At 41.0% G+C, this 20074-nt stretch overlaps 1 protein-coding gene across 3 annotated transcripts in view; it reads right to left on the reverse strand.

The window, feature by feature from the left end:
* The window catches only part of AIG1 (androgen-induced 1), a 292472-nt gene that overhangs the window by 49260 nt on the left and 223138 nt on the right, over positions 1–20074 (reverse strand). For all 3 annotated transcript variants that reach the window (XM_011997167.1, XM_011997166.1, XM_011997168.1), the window contains exon 4: positions 8387–8502. In XM_011997167.1, the coding sequence (XP_011852557.1) occupies positions 8387–8502 (116 nt within the window). The remainder of the gene's footprint in view (positions 1–8386; positions 8503–20074) is intronic.

Raw genomic sequence — 20074 nt, forward strand, 5'->3', positions numbered from 1 at the left:
GTTAGAAGTATAACATAGGTCTTATTGAGCTAAAATTAAGGTGTCAGCAGGGCTGAGTTCCTTTCTGGAAGCTCTACGGGGAGAATCCCTTTCCTTGCCTTTTTCCGCTTCTAGAGGGGGTCCTTGTTCCGTGCTCACAGCCCCTTCCTCTGTCTTCAAAGCCAGCAATGGCAGTTCGAGTCCTTTTTCCACTGCATCTTTCTAACTGTCCTTCCGCAGTCATGTCTCTCTGACCACAGTTGTGAATGGCTCTCTACTCTTAAGGGTTCACAGGATTAGACTGGGTCCACCTGGACAAAGCAGGCTAACCTGCCCATCACAAGGTCCTTACCTTAATCACACCTGCAAAGTCCCTTTTAACATGTGCCATGTCAGGGAACATATCCAAAAGTTCTGGGGATTTTAGGATGTGGATATCTTTGGGGGTTTGTGGTGGGCATTATTTTGCCTTCCATACCAAGGTTAAACGTTATTAAAGGGGCCGAGTCCAGAGTTTAATTTAAACTTGGCCAGGAAATCCTGTTGACTCTACCTTCAAAATATATCCAGAATCCTATTAACGCCATTTCTACCACCAGGGTCCACGCCACTTCATCTCTTAGCAGGATTTCTTCTATAGCCTTCCCTTCTCTTCTCCTTGTTCCACCCTTGCCTTCAATCCACTTTTAACACATTTGCCAAAGTGATTCCTTAGAAATGTCTCAGTTCATGTCAAGTCTCTGTCCAAACCTTCCGCTGACTCCCAATTTGAATTAAGAGCAGTCTTTTCAGTGGCCTATAACGCTCTCCTTCCCTCACCCTAGGAGCTCTGTGCACTCTCCCCCTCACTCTGTTTCCACACACAGTGGCCTTCTGCTTTCCTTGAACACACCAGGCTTATTCCTGGAACCCTGAATGGGAGGGGGTTTACTTCTTTATTCCATGTACTCCAAGACCCTGAAGTAGAAGAGAGGGACATGGCCTGGTTCTGAGATGCCTCTTTCCTTTCTGGTGGGGGAAAGGGAACAAGGATGAATATCTTCTGACTTCACTGCCTGCGCTTGTGCGAGGGGCTTTCCCTGTGGTTGGCAAATCCCTGCTTCCCACTGATCAGTGCTGTGAGGTTGAAGTCCGGGTGCTCACCTCTGCATCGGTGCATATGTGTGAGGTTTGCAGGGGTCTCTGAAGTGTTTCTGCAATGAAGAGCTTCCTTATGTGGGGGATCTGGCTGGCTCCAGCTAGACCTCTTTAACACCCCCTGGTTCCTGTCCAGGGTAGCACACCCCATGGTTTCCTGCTGCTGGAAAACCCTTGCCCAGGAGCCATTCTTTCTTGGGTGGGCTACCGTCAAGACAGCTCAACTCCAGCAACCTTCCTCTATGTCAAACCAGATCTACAAGAAACTGTGACACTTACAATGATGGGACCACAGGCCGCTTTACAGCTTCCCCTCCCTCTGCCCTGCCATATCTTTCCAAGACTCTTTTCCTTGCTTAAATAGGAGACATAAGGAAGGCTAACAAGTCAGCTTCCTAAATTCCTGCCTCATCGCTATTATTTACCAGGGATTCCCTTAGAGATTCACACTTGGCTTTGGTCAGTATGGAGAGGCCTTTCCTTCCCCCAATGGCTCCTCTAGATCCAACACTCAAGACTGCAAAGACCCTGTCCCTCTTCCCCAACTTGGGAAGAGGGTGGGGAAGACAGGCATGATGGAGCATGGATGGACTTGGTGATAGTAAGTGAGAAGAGTCCTTTGTCTGTCTCTTATAAGCCCCAAGAAAGGTAGCTCTCTTCAGAATGTGAGATACTTATTGTTACAGTAGGTAGTTAGTCAGACATGAAAGGGCAGGAGAGCATTCCCCCGCTACCTCCCTACAAACAAGAATGTCAGGCAACCATCAGGTGATGGTCAGTCAGTTGTTGTTAAAACTGCCTCTTTCAAATAATAATTGGTTGCAGTTGGCACCAGGGAAAGGCAGTCTCCCACTGGAGAAAGACATCTAAAGTTCATGATCAACATCTTCCTCATAAGATCTCAGGAGGTGGGTGAGTGTGCTCAAGCATGCACACTGAGAGGCAAAATGGTGGAGTTTAATTGGTATACGATCTTCTAGGAGCATTCAACTGGTAAGGGAAGAATGCCGCAAGTGAGCATGCACGCAACTCCAATAAACACATTGAGCATGCGGCCCCTGCCAAGTGCTGGTAGGCCACTGTGCACGTGGGCAGCCTACTCCAAGGAAAGAATCAGGGAGAAAGGAACACAAGACCCCGAAAGCATGCCAACACATAAAACACCAAGTCAGAAGGTCAAACTGCACACTTGATCTCCCAAGTTGCCCACTTGACCCTCTTCCAAGGGTTCTTTACTTCCTTTCATTCATGCTCTAAAGCTTTTAAATAAACTTTCACTCCTGTTCTAAAACTTGCCTCAGTCTCACCCTGCCTTATGCCCCTTGGTCAAATTCTTTCTTCTGAGGAGGCAAGTAATGAGGTTGCTGCAGACCCATACGTATATGCCACCAGTAACATTATCAACTTCATTCGTCTTGGACTCGGTTCTCTAATGCCAGAAAATCAGAAAAATGTACACAAACCATTACAGATATAAAAGTCAACAGCTATGGTGGAGTGAAAGAGTCAAGTTGAACTGAGAAAAATGTCATCTGCTGGTCAAATAACACAAGTCGGCCAGATTTGTTTAACCGGTGAAGAAACATCTGATTAAATGGAAGGAATTGAATGTGGTCTAAAATTTCATTTTCTTAGTAAAGAGGGTACAAATTTTTTCCTAAAAATTTTACTCATTCATAGCTAAATATTCTAAGACTTTAAAATTTGAGTACACTCTTATTTTTATTTTTGAGAACTTTTTCTCTGGCTTACAAATACTGTATGTAAATAAAAAGTAATGTATGTTTCCAGGAGAAACTTGAGATACAAAAACATTTCAACAAGAAGCCAAAAAATCATCCAAAATTGCCCAGTTGAGAGACAATCAAATTTTGTGGAAGATAGAATTCTGACATGAAATAATTTAGAAATGATCGTAAAAGAATGAACACACTTCATTCTGTAAACCAAAAATAAAATCCTAAGCCTCTCAACCAACTGAATGGACCCCCTCTGGGCCAAGGGGACCCTAGAGAAACCTGAAGAATGGAATTTGCAGCCATTAGGGGAAGGCAGGTTGACATGCCTAATTGTACCCTCTCCTTTTTGGAGTTTAGGCATAACCGACCAGGTTTAACTTTAAAGTAGAGATCATAAGACTAACAAAACAGACACTTCATGGCAATAAGATTCCAAATTTCAACCTGATTTTGATGTAGCATCACATAACAGATGGTAGGTCCTGAAGGAAATAAAACATATCTTAGCCCAAAATATATTTCTTTGACATATTTTGAAATGGCTCTGCAGAGCCATCTTTTGTGGGGGATCTTTGCATTTGTAGAGAGTCTCCATTAATACAGCCAGGACATTCCTGGATCCAGGATAGATTAACCAAGAGCCTGATGCCTTTTAGGGTCTGAAAAGAGACATTTACCATCCATTCTCTCTGAAGGCTGCCACCTATGAGGCTTCATCTACATAACAAGAAACTTGGTCTCCACAATCTCCTTTATCTTAACTCAAGCATTTATTTCTACTGACTTAAAGTCTTTAGACAAAGCTTAACTCTTTCAAACAACTCCCAATCAGAAAAATCTTTGAATCCACCTATGACTTGTAACCACCCACTACTTCTTTGAGACATCCTGCCTTTTAAGGTCAAACCAATGCATACCTTACATGTATAGATTCACATCTTTGCTTGTAACTTCTCTCCCTCTAAAATGTATAAAATCAAACTGTAACCCAACAGTCTTGGGCACACTTTCTCAGGACCTCTTGATACTGTTCTCTGGGCTATGCTCACTCATGTTTGCTCAGAATAAACCTCTTTAAATATTTTACAGAGTTTGCTTTTTCCATTAACAATTCTGATTTTACTTTGCTTTATTTTCTGAGTTGGAAAGTTATTCGATGAACACATTTGGGAAATGAGATTTGGAATATGGAATTTGTTTAAAACCACTAGGGCCCAGAGACAACAGACATCTCTATTTTGCCTTAAATACACTCACAGCAGTTGACAAGGAATATATATACTTAAGTGGAAACACCCAGGATCCATTTCGTCCCCTTCACTAACGCCTACTTGTTCTTGATGTGTCCTGGGTTGAGAGATCAACATGTGTTATACATGGCTTCTGACATCTCACATGGGCTCCGATTGAATGAGAAACCCTTGAAGGAGGGGAGAATAGCCAGGGGCTGGAAGAAGACTCCTCAGGACAGAGACTACTCTTAAAGTCTTGAGGATGTACATTTCCTAGGGTCTGAGTTGGTTTCCTCTTTCTGTATCTTGCAGATTGAAAGGCAGAGCAATGAGAAGCAGCAGAACTGCAGAGAGACAAGGATTCCAGGTGCTTGGAAGTGAGGGTGGAGGCAGCCTGGGAAAAGATTCAGCCCCAGACGACTGCACCAGGTGGAGCAAAGATGTCTTCTCTTTTATAAATGTCAACCAGAAGGCAACAAGAGTCAGGAGTCCATGATTTTACAGCTCCCTGTTGTTACCCAGTACCCCTGTAAGATTTCCTAATCATTATGTTATAATTAAAAAATAAATATTTTCATATCCTTTAGAGTTGTTTATGACTACTAAAATTGTTTTTGATTTTGTGCAAATGATCCAGAATGAGTAAAAAGAAAACATTTATGGTAACTAAAATTCTCAAGCCTTGAAAAGAAAACATTACTGTTTATACTACTATTTGTTGAGGAGCATTTCAGAACTGATAAATAGCAAATATAGGTATTTTTTTTTTACTGTGAGTCAGGCATTGTTCTATGGGCTTTATATGCAGTAACAGTGTCTTTCCAACTACGAGGTACATTCTGTACTCCTCCCTGTTTTACTTCTGAGAAAGCTAAAGTCTAGAAATGTTTCCAACCCAGAAAGTGGCCTCAGCTACCAGGCTTGGCTGGTTCTTATGTATTTCTTCTCAACAAAATAAAAAACTCAGTATGTTCATTCATGGAGTTACTCTTCACACAGCAAGGGCTGTGGAGGGTCCAGTTAACAGACTACAATCTGGAGCCACACACTGGGGCTTGTACCGTAGTTCTGGCAACAGTCCAGTGGCTCATCCTGGGCAAGTCATGTACTCTCGCTAAACTTCAGCATGCTTCCCTGTAAAAATGGGCAAGATATCATGCCTATCTTTAAGGACTGTTTGGGCAACTAAATAATATTTGAACTGAACTTGGCACAGTGTCTGGCTCAAAGGAATGGTACCCATTATGATTCCTGATACTTAAACTCTTACATCAGACACCAAGGAGACCTCCGTATGTATCCAGAATGCTATAAATAAGGGTCCTCTCAATGATTGGGGAAAATCTCACAAACAGGTGCAGAGAAATGCGTGTTGGGGGGGATGATGATCAGGGGAGTGTCCAGGAAAGGAGTTAGGAGCTCCCCACAAATGGACAGGTGATGTTTGGGCTGGGGGAAAGAGAAACGTGGCAAAGAGGCAGAAGTCGTCATGGAAGGAGATGGGATGGCCTTTAGATGCTAAGCCTGGGGAGGACTGCAACGGGGCTAGGAAACAGAGCCACCAAGAATAGGAGCTCAATGGGAACCAGTCAATGGGGAAAGTCCAGGTCCCTCACTTTCTCTACTCTCACTATCCAAACCTGGGAAGAGAATAGATTCAGATGAGGAGGGCCAGCTGAGTCTAACTGGACAGTAAGTTAGAGTCCCAGCAAAACAGCCAGCCAGCCTGGCCAGCAGCCCCTGAGGTATAGATTTAGCTCAACCTTACTCAGTATTGCACAGACCATCTATTTCTTTTATAATTAGCATGTGATGAGAGGAATGCTTTCTTTCATCTTGGCATGGGGCTCTGGAATGTCCAGTTACAACCCTGGTATGCTATCAAAAGATTTCATATCCCAAACCTTTGGCTGTTGTGTCACTGGTATGTTGGCCCTAACATAGTCTGAAAGGAAGCAAAAGCCAGTACCCTTTTGATAACAATTAAAATCTTGGATTTACATAATGTGACATGACGTGAGGGTCATTGTTTAGCTTTTGGCATAGTTATGAATGCCCAGGGCAGAACACCAAAGGAAAAAGTCTACTTTGAATGCTTTCTCAGAACAAATCTGAGAGAATTCACTGGTTAATGTAAATACATGTCCAAACAAGTACTGGTTTGCTTAGGGAGTACGCAGAGCTGGCAAGCCTCACTTGGCACACAGAGCATGAGTAATGCTTCATTTTCATGAGGGATCTTGGGGGTCTATAATGAGGACTATGTGGCATTTCCCATGTGTCTCTTTGGAACGTCGACTGATTCTACCCACAACGGAAGACAGGCCATCAGAAAGTACATAGTTCCTGAAATCTCAGGGGCTCTACAAGATGCAGATAATTTAATAGCATATAAATGAACTTGCAGAAATATACCCAGAGTTCCCAGAGTAAAGAACTTGCCTTTTCCACAGGTAAGCAAATAGGAGTGCAAAGTAATGAGACCGTATTTGGGGTAGGGGTGGGAAGTGAGACTGATTTTTAAACTATGGCTATAGGCAGTTCCAGGTATGTTTTAAACATCGTGGCATCCCTGGAATAATTGTGCAGCCTCCCTACTTGACTCTTCTGAAAGATAACACTCCTTTGAATGTAAGTTCATATGTATAAAGCACATAAATCCATTTTTAAGACATAACTTTAGTCATATTGCAGGTATGAGTTCTGATCATTTGGACATTTTCTATCAGAGAAACTTAAGGTTTAGGATGAGGGAAAAAGCTTAGAAAGTAATTAGGAAAACAAACACTTCCCTAGTCCTTGCAAGTGGTCTTTACTAGTTGAAGGAGGGGCCAATGAGAGGAGCTTATTTATTTATCTATTTATTTATTTATTTTTGAGACACAGTCTTGTTTTGTTGCCCAGGGTGGAGTGCAGTTGCACAATCTCGGCTTGCTGCAACTTCTGCCTCCCGGGTTCAAGAGATTCTTACGCCTCAGCCTCCCGAGTAGGTGGGATTACAGATGCCCACCACCACACCTGGCTAATTTTTTATATTTTTAGTAGAGATGGGGTTTCACCATGTTGGCAAGACTGGTCTTGAACTCCTGGTCTCAAGTGATCTGTCTGCCTGGGCCTCCCAAAGTGCTGGGATTACAAGGGTGAGCCACCACGCCCAGCTGGGAGGACCACATGGTCGTAAAGCTCCTCCCAGCTGGACGCGGTGGCTTATGCTTGTCCATATGGACATCCTCTGGATGTCTTCTTATATCCAGCCAGAGGGTGTGACTTCCTGAAGCAAATCTTTCTGCTCAGATTTGGGGCATCATGTGATTATGCAAAGTGTGTCATGTACTGTAGCATCCTTTATTTTATATTTCAACTCCAGCTGGAGCAAGATGCCCCATGGAGATAGGGCCTCCCAAAGAGCTCTAGGATTTGGGGGGATTAAGTACAGTTGAGGGGTGTTTGGGAGAACATTATCCGGTCTTTCAGGCTTAAAGGAGGGGATGGTGACCCAGAACTCAGGACAGAAGAGTCCCAAGAGGCAGAAATGCTGGCAGGAGGGAACTCCTCTGTGCGTGTTAATATGTCAAAGAGGACTTGGAATTATAAAGAGAAATAAGAAATTCTCTATGTTAAGATAAATAATTTTTGAAGTGTTAAAAACCTGATAAGAACTGAAATTAATGTGAGGTAGACTCGCCAGGCAAAAATTCTTTTATCAGATAAATTTGGCACCTCGCACTTCGATCTGAACTGTGCACAATAGATCAAATGAAGATTTCTTGTGTTTTATTTACCCCAATATTTAAAAACAGAACAGTTTAATGCATTCTCCATGTAACAGCTAATTCTGGAGTACGTTTTAAATGGACCGGGGAAAATGTATAATTTTCACTTGTTTCCTAGTAAGTTTAAAGTCATTGCTCTAAGAGGTCACTTCTGTTCTCATCTGTGTTTGCTGCAACTCCCCTTCCCCCCAACAAAAGCAACAACAAAATCCCAAAGCAAAAAAGCCCTTAAGCAATAAAACCGGTGTCCAAGAAAAACATTTAGTTTGAAAAAGAGTTGAAAAATGTAGCCTTGGAAGAACCACTGCTTACATGGGATTGTTCAACAAATTCCTGTTGTGTGAGGTTTGGCATATACTTTCTAAAAATATAAGCATCTGGGGAAACGAGACAAAGCACAGGTCTTGGACCAAATGAAGCACACAGTGTGAATCTGTTAGTGATTATATCCATAATGAAATATGTGCCCAAATTTAGCAGTGCAGAACCTAATACAATAAGAAAGCCCAGCAGGCATGGTCCTTACCATAATATATAGCCAACAGAGAAGGTACATATGGCGGTGAGTCCGCTGCTCCTGCTGGGATACTGATGGTGCGATGTCCTCATCTCGATTAATATAAAGGGCAGAACCGTGGTGTGCTGGAAAATAACAGAGACTAGGTGACACAGATTCTTATCATTGTCTCTCTGTAGTTGTTTTTTCTCCGGTAGGAGAATGCACACTATAAATTCCTAGGAAAGTGTCAGGCAGAAAGAAGTCTACGGCTCGCCAAAGAAGTAGAATGGACATAAAACCACATAGTGCCTTGATTGCTCCATTAATATTTTTCTTCTGTATCTTAATTTTTGAAATTTTATTTTATTTTTTGCTCATTACAGAGAATTTTGATAGCATAGAAAAACGTCGAAGAAAAAACTGGAACAAAAGAAAGGAGTAACAATAACCACTGTTAACATTTTGGTGTATGTCCCATTTTTTCTTTCCCTGTTCATATTACTTATACATAGTTAATATCATACTGTGTGTGCAATTTTGTTTTGGATTTTTATCATAATATTGCAGCATGAGAATTTCTGATACGGCATTTTAGAAATTCTTCTAGAAAATCGGTCTTGACCATAGCTTTGGAGAACTCCATTATATGGCTATACCAAGATTTATTTAACCAATTCTTGTTCCTGGATATCAAGATGTAAAAGATTTTCAACCTTTCATTTATTAAAAACATCACGATGAACATCTTTCATAGAACTCTTTGTCTGAATGTTAAATTATGTTTTTGTTGTCAAAGGCTATACAGATTTTAAGGCTGTTGATAAATAATGCCAAATTATGTGTGCGCGAGCAGCAGGTTAGCAAACAACGCCAAATTAGCTTCCAGAAAGGGTGTGCCAGTTTGGACCAGCAGTGCATGAATTTAGATATGATGTCTGAAGGCAGAATTCCAAGAAGCTGAATAGAACATCTTTTTGTTTTTCTGATCCAGTGGTTACTCTAGACACTAAGTTTATTGGAACAGGATGGAGATGAAATTTATCCCATCTATAGGTAAGAAGAGAGGAAACTAAAATTCTTAAACCTTTCAAATGTTCAGATGCCCTCGGTTTTGAAATTTAGTGGACAAATATGAGGAACAAAGAGTTTCTAAGATAAAACTGGGTCAGGATATATATTTCCCTTCCAATATTGGAGACCTTCTCAAGAGTATAAAGATGGCAGAACTGAAAACTGACCCATCAGCAGTTTTAAATTCTATTTAGTACTTCCTAAACAGCCGTGAAAGAATTGTTGCCTTGCTCTTCCTGTATTATTTGTGTATTCAAGGCAAAGGCAGGAAATTGAATATTATGATTTTCAAAGTCTAATAAGTATTTTAGTAAAATGGAACCAGGTGGCAAGTGGGCCTTGGCAGGCAAAAGGCATGTTGGGGATATCTAAATGAATATCTTTGGAGCAACCTGTTGTTTATATTCTTAGAAAAAAATAGAAAGGCATGATTTTTAAGAAATATTAAGACAGTGGACAATCTTTGCCTTGAACATTCTCCTTTAGATAACTGTGCTGACTGCCAATATATTAGTAATTAGAGTGTGGCATTCTGAGAAAATCAGGTGAGTGATTCCACAGTTGGGTAGCTTTATATTTATCTTTTATCTTCTTCATTACTATTTTTTAAAAACAATATAATTAGCTCTGAAGAAAGTCGTGCGAGCCAATGTATATGTGTGCTAATACAGAGACAGTATGCATTTTAAAGATTGATTGATTTTTCATTATAGTTACCTCAGATGACATCCGCCTGGAATGTCGCCAACAGTTTGAGATGGCAACAGTAGTTTTACAATGGTGCATTCATGTAAAATTCAAATGTACACCTGGCAATAAGGCTATGTCTTATCAAATCTTACACAGAAGAAAAATACCTGCAGATCAAACCTTTATACTGATGATAATGCTGACCCTGAGGGCCTGTGTGGGTTATAAATGACAATGACATTACTTTTGGATCACTGATATTAATACATTTCTTAAGTTCTACCCTTCATTCATTGCTCCAGATAAAGTAGAAAATCCTCCATTTTTTAATAAATAAATATTGGTTGTATAAATAACCAATCAGAATATGCTTATTCAGTTGTCATTATTTTATCAAGGAAAGTGATAAAATGTATGCCTATCTTCCAGATAGGACATCTGATAGTTGCTGATGATCAGATGTATCTGGGAAAATCAGCATGTACTGTAATCATTCCAGGAAGAAAATCAATTTGAAAAAGGAATATCTTTCTAGATCACTTCATCATTGGCGTCATCACCACTAAACAGGAGCAACTTGTCCCATCAGTGACATAACCACAGACAAAAGATCTTTTTGTGGCTAGCTGCGTATGTGCAGGTTTGTCCAGTGATAAATCTTAGTAGGTTTTTCTATGTCAAGGTAACAGCTTATCATTTGGAATTTTCATGCACTAAAGACTGTGGATCTCCCTCTCTAGAAATTTATAATGTAAGTTATGCTTATTTATACATAGTATACATTAACAAACATAAATTAATGTAAAATATTTGCTGCAAATATAAACGTTGCCTTACAGTTAACTAAAGTTTTGTGAACTAAAAGAATGGTAAAAAACTATGAATGGTCCTGCTGAATAAGTAACCTTTAGCAGTTGAGTTATAACTTAAAATCCATAGTAGCAAGAGAGATAATTATTTTAGAACTACAGGTACGTGACATCCAGTTCCAATCCATTCTCAGGCAATACTCTGCTTCAATGACTTAAGAACCAGAAGGGAAATATTTAACTCCAGTTAAAATCATCACTGCAGGCCGGGCGCGGTGGCTCAAGCCTGTAATCCCAGCACTTTGGGAGGCCGAGACGGGCGGATCACGAGGTCAGGAGATCGAGACCATCCTGGCGAACACGGTGAAACCCCGTCTCTACTAAAAAATACAAAAAACTAGCCGGGCGAGGTGGCGGGCGCCTGTAGTCCCAGCTACTCGGGAGGCTGAGGCAGGAGAATGGCGTAAAACCCGGGAGGCGGAGCTTGCAGTGAGCTGAGATCCGGCCACTGCACTCCAGCCTGGGCGACAGAGCAAGACTTCGTATCAAAAAAAAAAAAAAAAAAATCATCACTGCATAAGAACAGCACTCTTACATTTTGCTCACTGTGGTATCTGCAGCACTTAGAAAAGAGCATGGCACAAGAGAGGTACTCAGTCAACGTTTTTTCACATAATTTAATCTTCAAAACAACATCCTATATGGATATTATCAACTCTATTCCGTAGATGGGGCAAAAAAGGCTCAGAAAGGTTAATTATTTTGCCTAAGATCACAGAGCTAGTAGGTCTAGAGGTAGGATAGAAAACCAGTTCTGGGCCGGGCGCAGTGGCTCACGCCTGTAATCTCAGCACTTTGGGAGGCCGAGGCGGGCGGATCACAAGGTCAGGAGATCGAGACCACGGTGAAACCCCGTCTCTACTAAAAATACAAAAACTTAGCCGGGCGCGGTGGCGGGCACCTGTAGTCCCAGCTACTCAGGAAGCTGAGCCAGGAGAATGGCGTGAACCCTGGCGGCGGAGCTTGCAGTGAGCCGAGATCGCGCCACTGCACTCCAGCCAGGGGGACAGAGCCAGACTCCCTCTCAAAAAAAAAAGAAAACCAGTTCTGTATGCCTCCAGATCTCATGCTCTTTCTTTCTGCATTAGAATTATATTTTTACAAGATATCACAGTTGAATAATGTTTGAATCAATAAACCTGTAGGAGTGCATAATTGCAGATCACTTACATTATCTCCCAACAGATTGGAATTAGTTTTTGGTTGGGCCTCAAAACAAATAAAAAGGTCTTCACTGTAAAAAGTGATTTTTGCTAAATATGTTTTTCCTGTAGTACATTATCATATCAATAATAATAAACAATAACATTAGCTAGCATAGAGTCAGAACTTTTTTTTAACTTTTATTTTAGATTTGGGGGTACATGTGAAGGTTTGTTATATAGGTAACCACACGTCATGGGGGTTCGTTGTACATACTATCTCATCACCCAGGTTTTAAGCCCAGTACCCAATCATTATCTTTTCTGCTCCTCTCCTTCCTCCCAACCTCCCCCCTCAAGTAGACCCCAGTGTCTGTTGTTTCTTTCTTTATGTTCATAAATTCTTATCATTTAGCTTCCACTTATAAGTGAGAACATGCAGTGTTTGGTTTTCTGTTCCTGCATTAGTTTACTAAGGGTAACAGTCTCCAGCTGCATCCATGTTCCTGCAAAAGATGTGATCTCATTCTTTTTTATGGCTGCATAGTATTCTGTGGTATACAAGTACCACATTTTCTTTATCCAATCTGTCACTGATGGGCATTTAGGTTGATTCCATGTCTTTGCTATTGTGAGTGGTGCTGCAATGAACATTTGTGCGCATATACCTTTATGGTAGAATGATTTCTATTCTTCTGGGTATGTACCCAGTGATGGGATTGCTGGGTCTAATGGTAGTTCTACTTTTATCTCTTTGAGGAGTTGTCATGCTGTTTTTGACAATGGGCTGGATTACACTCCCACCAACAGTGTATAAGTGTTCTCTTTTCTTCGCAACCTCACCAGGATCTGTTACTTTTTGAAAGTCAGAACTTTCTAGTGGTATGATGACACTTACAGACGGCTGGAAGTGAACTGAAGCATGATCTGTTTCTGTTTCCCCAAACACAAATACCATTTACAACTTACAGTATTTTCAGGTAGATGTAGATCCATCTTGGATAAATGAGAAGGTTACAAAGTCTGGTCACCAGAGGTGGCTCTTGGCTCTTAAGAATTGTTTGGACTGTTCTCTGCAGTACGTTGTCAACAGAACAATTCCCCAGGAGCTGAGTTAAAAACAAGGCTTGACTTGTTTGAAGGGCTAGGTAAAATGAAGCATTGACAGCCCAAGGAGTAAACCTTTGGTCTTCCATATAAACTCCAACGTAGAAAGTACTGGTCTAGGATATCAGTGGTGAACCTATCCCAAGCTCTATCATCCATTTTAGCTAGTTTTAATGAGGAGCTATAATTTGGAAGATTGTGTCCAAAAACCAAGCCTAAATCTATCCTGATTTGTTGCATCATTTGTCTTTTTCTTAATGGGGTCTTGGTGGGTCCCCCGTGATGCAGCGGAGTGAACTGACTCCACTGCCATGGATGCTGTGAACCGACCGGCCTCCCGTGTCAAAGGTCTGTCTGCAGAAGAGATCCATAAGGGGGTGTCACCTCCACACAGTGCAGTCCTCACACCTGAGATGGGGCTGGATTCACTCAAGGACCCATGATTAATTCTGATGTGAAGACCCTGAAGCAGATGGGACAAGAAAAAGGGCTTTTGCAGAAGAGGCTCAAAGGAAGACAGCAGTGTAATGAAGTGGAAAGATTAGGAGGCTGGCCTCTGAGATCTAGTTCTGATTTTGTCCTTGCTCACTCTCAGACTCACAGGTTTTCACACGTGTGTGAAGCTTAGTATTATTCTTTGTAAAATGAGGTAGTTGGATTAAATTAGGCTTCTCATGAAGAGCTAAGGAGTTTTGCTATAACACATGCCAGAGCTGACCCACATATGCTTTAGGGACAGTAGACACAATGCCAGGGCCCATGAAAATGTCTTAGTTTCTTTTAGAATCGGAAGAAAAAATGAACTTTCAGAGTTGAAGATTATATTCATCTGTATACCAATGCCATCATCAAACATCATACACATATACTGACACACATACACACGAATGTAAGAAGGGACTCACTAACACAAAGTGCTTAAAATCTACAAAAGCCACCCTGTGGCCCTGTTCATGCTACTTGATTTTTTTTTTTAAAGTTCTCAACCAATTCACATTTTTCTTAAATAAATGTACTTAAAGAAAAACTGTATGTAAACTCTCATAAATGGAATATCATTTGCCATAAATAGAAGATAACCACAAAACCAAATACAATAAAATGAATTAATCTTAATAAATATTTGTTAGATTATTTTGAGGCCTGCCCTATCTGTGTTAAATGAGGACGTTAGTAAATACTAGAGGGGCATTAAAGATATACTGGCGTAAGGCTGGACACAATGGCTCACGCCTGTTATCCCAGCAGTTTGGGAGGCTGAGGCGGGTGGAGCACCTGAGGTCAGGGGTTCGAGACCAGCCTGGTCAACATGGTGAAATCCTGTCTCTACTAAAAATACAAAAATTAGCCAGTCGTGGTGGCAGGCGCCTGTAACCCTAGCTAGTTGGGATGCTGAGGCAGGAGAATCACTTGAATCTGGGAGGCAGAGGTTGCAGTGAGCCAAGATCACGCCATCGTACTCCAGCGTGGGTGACAGAGCAAGACTCAGTCTCAAAAAAAAAAAGAAAAGAAAAGAAAAGAAAAAAGATATTCTGGCATAAAAGAGAGACTCTCCTAAACAGAATGAGAAGGACTGAAAGATAATTCAGAGGGAATAAACTTTTCAGTATGTAATTCAATATTATTCAATGTCAGGTCCCTGTGCTACATAAATTATCTTGCAAAACACCAGAGCTATACAGTCTACATACTGGGGTATACTGGAATAGATTATTTATAAGTTGTAGTTGTACCTTCTAACTACTAGATTATTTGATTTATGAATCAAATGTCCCTTCACCAGGAAACTGGAAAGATGGATGAGTTGGAAGTTTAGGTTCTGACAGAAGAATGTAACGGTATTAAAGGAAAAAAGTTCACATTACACAAGAAGGATTTGGACTGGCTCCTGGGGAAAATTTTGGACTATCTGTGATGGCAATGAGTGACCTATAAACTACAGAGAAGTTTTGGAATAACCTTCGCTGTGGATTAATAGAAGGACAAAAATTATGCTGCACGATGGTATAAATCCAGGCAAGTCAGATGGATGAATTAGGGGGCCTCTCAAGATTATTTTAGATCTGTAGAATTGAGGGTTATAATCAGAGTGTACAACAGAAAAATTAATAGGCAATATTTGAAGACTATGTTCAACTGCTATTTCTCTCGTCTTTCTCCTTCTCTCCAAAATAGTTTTTAATAGGAGGGTACTACTCCCATATCATATGAACACCAGGCAAAAATCGTTTCTTCCTCAGAAGTAAAACCAGCTTTTGAACGTGAGGCGTGGCCAACCTCATTGGGTCATAAAAGACCTGGTAATCCCGTCCGCTATTGGCACCTGTAGGATACAGGCAGGCCTCTGGAAGTGTTTGCACAGTTAGGTGTGCATCAAATCTCTAGATGAGCTTATTCTTGCCTTCATGTTTTCTAATACCCCAATGACAACTTTGGATCTTAAATAAAAAGATGGCAGTGTGCATGTGCCTGTGTGTTGCACACTTAATAAAGACATGCATACCTTTGCAATGTACAGATCTTTGTGTTACTGTGCACCTGTATACTTATGAGCACCTAGACTGCAGGCAGGGCAAGCGATGTGACTGGACTTGCCTACGAAGATGGGATAAGGAAGGTCCAGTAAGTTTACAGCTATATTGTATATAACAATAATATGAAAAACTATCCTAAGATACAAAAAGTGTGCACTCTAGATTGTAACTTGAATATTTTGTTTATTTTTTCCTGTTTCCTCTCACCCTGCATAGAACAAAAGGGTATTAGAAATGAGAAAATTTTTATCCTGAAATAAAGCAAGAGGAAATTTCCAGGTTTGAAAATAAAACCCCATTGCATTAGTAAAACATGATCTAAAACAACAGAAAGGGAACATGCGCAAAACTGAGAAAAATCACCAAACTCTGACTGATCGTAATCTTTGGCGAAGCTTCTAGGCTTCCCAAATAAGTCAAATGTTTGAAGAATACAGGAAAACGCAGCATTAGTGAGGGCATGAGGAGAATCAGCGTGGATCTTCCCTTGGGGCCACCGTACAGTGTTAGCTGGATGAGATGTTTCTCCTCTTCAAGGGAGATAGAAATGACATCCCAAGTAGCTTGGAAAGAAAACTGATGCGGGCTCCAAAAAAATCCCCCGAATTTTTACCTTGGGAAATCTGACAAAATGTTTTATCTTGAAACTATCATTATTAATTTTGCTAATTGGTCAGCTCAATTTCTGTCACCCTTCCTCCCTTCCTCCCTCCCTCCCTCCTTTCCTAGTAGAGCTATTGTAGTGTTTTGAATGATGAGGAACTGCCAGTCTCAGCCACTATACTTTTTGTTTCTCCAGAAGTCAAACAGAACTTCCTCTTGTCATGGGTCTCCCTCTCCCCAGGGCCCGGTGCTGGCTTTAGTTTGGTGCTGCCTATAAGTATGGCATAGAATCTCTCTCCAGAAACTGCCAGGGTATTTTTAAACTGTGCCTTTTTGGCGTAGGTTGGATACCTGTTCCTGCCGGCTGTCAAATCAGGCTGAGATGCTCTTACACCGGAACAACCTCATGTTCAAAATCAGGTTAGAAACAGTGACCCAAGGTGAAAACCTCAGGTTCAGACAGAACAACACTTACTGAGTGCCAGCATCTTCTGGGCACTTCCAAAACTCTTTATAGGCTAAGGACTAAATTTGGAATTTACTCACTTCTAACATTAGCCCCAACAACTCTTAGGATATGGTTTTAATAATTACGCCAAATAAAACAGTGCTGCACACTTAATAAAGACATGCATATCTTTGCAATTAAGAGCAACTATATGTCATAGGAACCATTACACTAGGACAGTGACACGTTTTACTGGGCTATTATTTTTGCATTTAAAGATTTTAAATATGACTTGAGGCAGTAACTATCTCTTGCTGAATCCTCCTAATGAGGACACCTAGGAGGTGCTAAGGGGCCATGGCATTACCAGGAGGCTGCAGCGTGGTGTGTATTTTCTCTTTGCTTTTCAGCCCAGCAGCCTGTGGGCCACCAATTAAAGAATTCTTTTTGCAAGTGGGATGCTATATAACACCCATTTTTAAGTGACCTAGTGTTTGCTTTCTTCTACAAAGATTTCCCAATTAGTATGTGTAGTTCTCACAGAATAGCACCTCTAATGAATACCCTCAAACAAGCAAACCACTATACTATGATGAGCTGTATGCAGACTTGCAGACAGTCAACAATGGCGCAAAGGCCAGAGCAATTTGCTTAGCTTCGTTATGTCAAGGAAAGACCTCACATAATGGTGGACATTTGAACTGAATTTTTAAGTGTGACTAGGGGCTGACAAGCAGAAGAAAGGGTAAAGGAAAGTGTTCATTCACATGGCCAAGGAGAAGAAAAAGTATGTAAAGGCAGAGCACAGTCCACTAAGGGCACTGTTACCACTGCAAGACGTGAAAGAGGATGAAAAGCTGGGTTTGCATGGGTGAGGGTGAGGGAGGTGTCTGCCAAACCCTAGAGGGTTTTGAGCTGAAGTCTGCCCTGCAGGAAGCAGACGTTCCTCTATAGGTTCAGACATCTTCCATGGAGTTTAAGATCTAGAGAAGTAGGAGAAACAAATTTCGATATTAATAGTAGAAAGATTAAGCGGGAGAAAGGGTGAAGAAGAGAGTGAAAAGAGGAGAGATTTATCTGCCAAGTCGCTCCTCTCTCCTGCCTGGCTTCTATTCTGCTGGCTTTTCAAGGAAGGGACTTTCCATGACTTTATTCTAGGCCACCTCCTCAGCCTCACACCTCTTCCTCACATCTCTGCAGCCTCCTCACCTACAATTTCCCCCTTTCTACTCTTCTTTTTCTCCTTTACTTTAATAAGTTCTACAGTACTGAAAACAACATAAGGTAAAGAACAAAAAGAAAGCTAGTCTAACTTTGTAAATGTCAATTTGACAGGTAAACAAAGAAAATATTTTTTTTCATCCCTCTGTGTTTATGCTGCTTCCCCTATTATTAACTGGATGTGCAGAAATATGGAATAACAATAATAATAGCTACCATTTACTGAGTTCCTAATATATGCTGAGTTTATACTAGACATTTCCCGTTATTATCATATTTAATTCTCACAACAATCCTAATGCAGTAGTTATCTTCTTTATTTTATACATGACAAAATGTAGGAACAGAGGGGTTCACTTGTCAAAGGTAGTGTAGAACTCATAAATGGTGTAGCCAATATTTGATTCCAGATCTTCCTGACTCTAAAACATGCTCTTTTACTGACACACGCTGCTTTCCATGCTTGTTAGTTCATTCATTCATTCAACAAATACTATATTCCTACTATGCACCAGTCATTCTTGCCTCCAATGGACTGTTGTTCTAGGAAATGTGTCTCAATTAGGCGAATAAAAATTTAAAGTCTCTCACCTTGGAAAAGATCTCATTCACTGGGGTTGCATGTATAGGATCTTGGAGTAGAAGTGGATCACACAACACATGCAAATAATTGAAGTTATTCTGTGAGATCTGTTTATTGCATGCCAGGAACTGTACTAATCGCTTTACATGGATTAAAGCTCATTTAATTCTCAAGATAATGCCTCAAGGTATATGTCGTTATCATCATCAATTCCATTTTACAGAGACTGAGGCACAAGAACTTAAGAAAGTTGCACAAGTTTATCCAACTGGAAAGTGGTGAGTTTGTGCTCAGACTTGGGCAGTTTGGCTCCCGATGCTCCACTGCCTATGGAGCACTGGGACAACCGAAGGATGAAAGAATGGCCAGGGGAAGATCTCATAAGAGGGAAGGGGAGCTGACTGTGTCATGGCTGTGTCTGGGAGAAGGAACCTGAAATAATCTCTCGTCATCCCATCATTCAGCTTCTTAAGATTCCGGGGTCTGAGGGACAACAGGTCAGTCTTTATGCCCATGTTGGAGGGTAAATTGCATAGGTAGCAAGGGCCTCATGGAGGTAGAGGGGAAGAAGGGAGAGTAACTCCAAGCCACTGTCACAGAGAGGCATTCTCTTTCTGAGATTTGTGCTACCTTTCTTGTGTTTTTGGTGGCCTATTCTCCTTAAAAGTATTTTGGAAACTGATATGGTTTGACTGTGTCCTCACCCAAATCTCATCCTGAATTGTAGCTCCCATAATTGCCCCGTGTTGTAGGACGGTCTTGGTGGGAGAAAACTGAATCATGGGGGCAGTTTCCTTTATACTGTTCTCATGATAGTGAATAAGTCTCACAAGATCTGATGGTTTTATAAGGGGTTTCCCCTTTTGCTTGGCTCTCATGCTCTCTTGCCTGCCACTGTGTAAGACATGCCTTTTGCCTTCCACCATGATTGTGAGGCCTCTGTAGTCATGTGGAACTGTGAGTCCATTAAACCTCTTTTTCTTTACAAATTACCCAGTCTTGGGTATGTCTTCATCAGCAGCATGAAAATGGACTAATACAGAGACATTTTGGGGAGTGAGGTGAAGAATGGGAGAAGAGAGAGCAATGGGGGACACGGCAGAGGTGGACGGCAAGGGAAAAGTGAAACTCAAGTAGGTGTTCCCGCAGTCAGTAAAATTTAAAGCACAGAAGTAGTTTCTTAAAGATCATGAAAAAAGTGACAAGTTTGGGGAGCAACTACAGAAAACCGAAACATCATTCACAACATTCTGAAATTTAACAAAAGGAGCCTTGAAAAACAATAACCTAGGGTTTTAAAATTATTCACCTGCTTTTCAGATATTTTCTCAGTAGAATCCACTTATTCATAGATATCAGCATCCTCCAATGTCAGAGTATGGCTTTAAAAAGACAATTCTGACTATGTGGTTCTCTTCATTAAAATCTTCCTTTTTTTTTTTTTTTT

Source organism: Mandrillus leucophaeus, unplaced genomic scaffold, assembly GCF_000951045.1.
Source record: "Mandrillus leucophaeus isolate KB7577 unplaced genomic scaffold, Mleu.le_1.0 Scaffold531, whole genome shotgun sequence".
In the NCBI taxonomy this organism is placed as follows: domain Eukaryota; kingdom Metazoa; phylum Chordata; class Mammalia; order Primates; family Cercopithecidae; genus Mandrillus; species Mandrillus leucophaeus.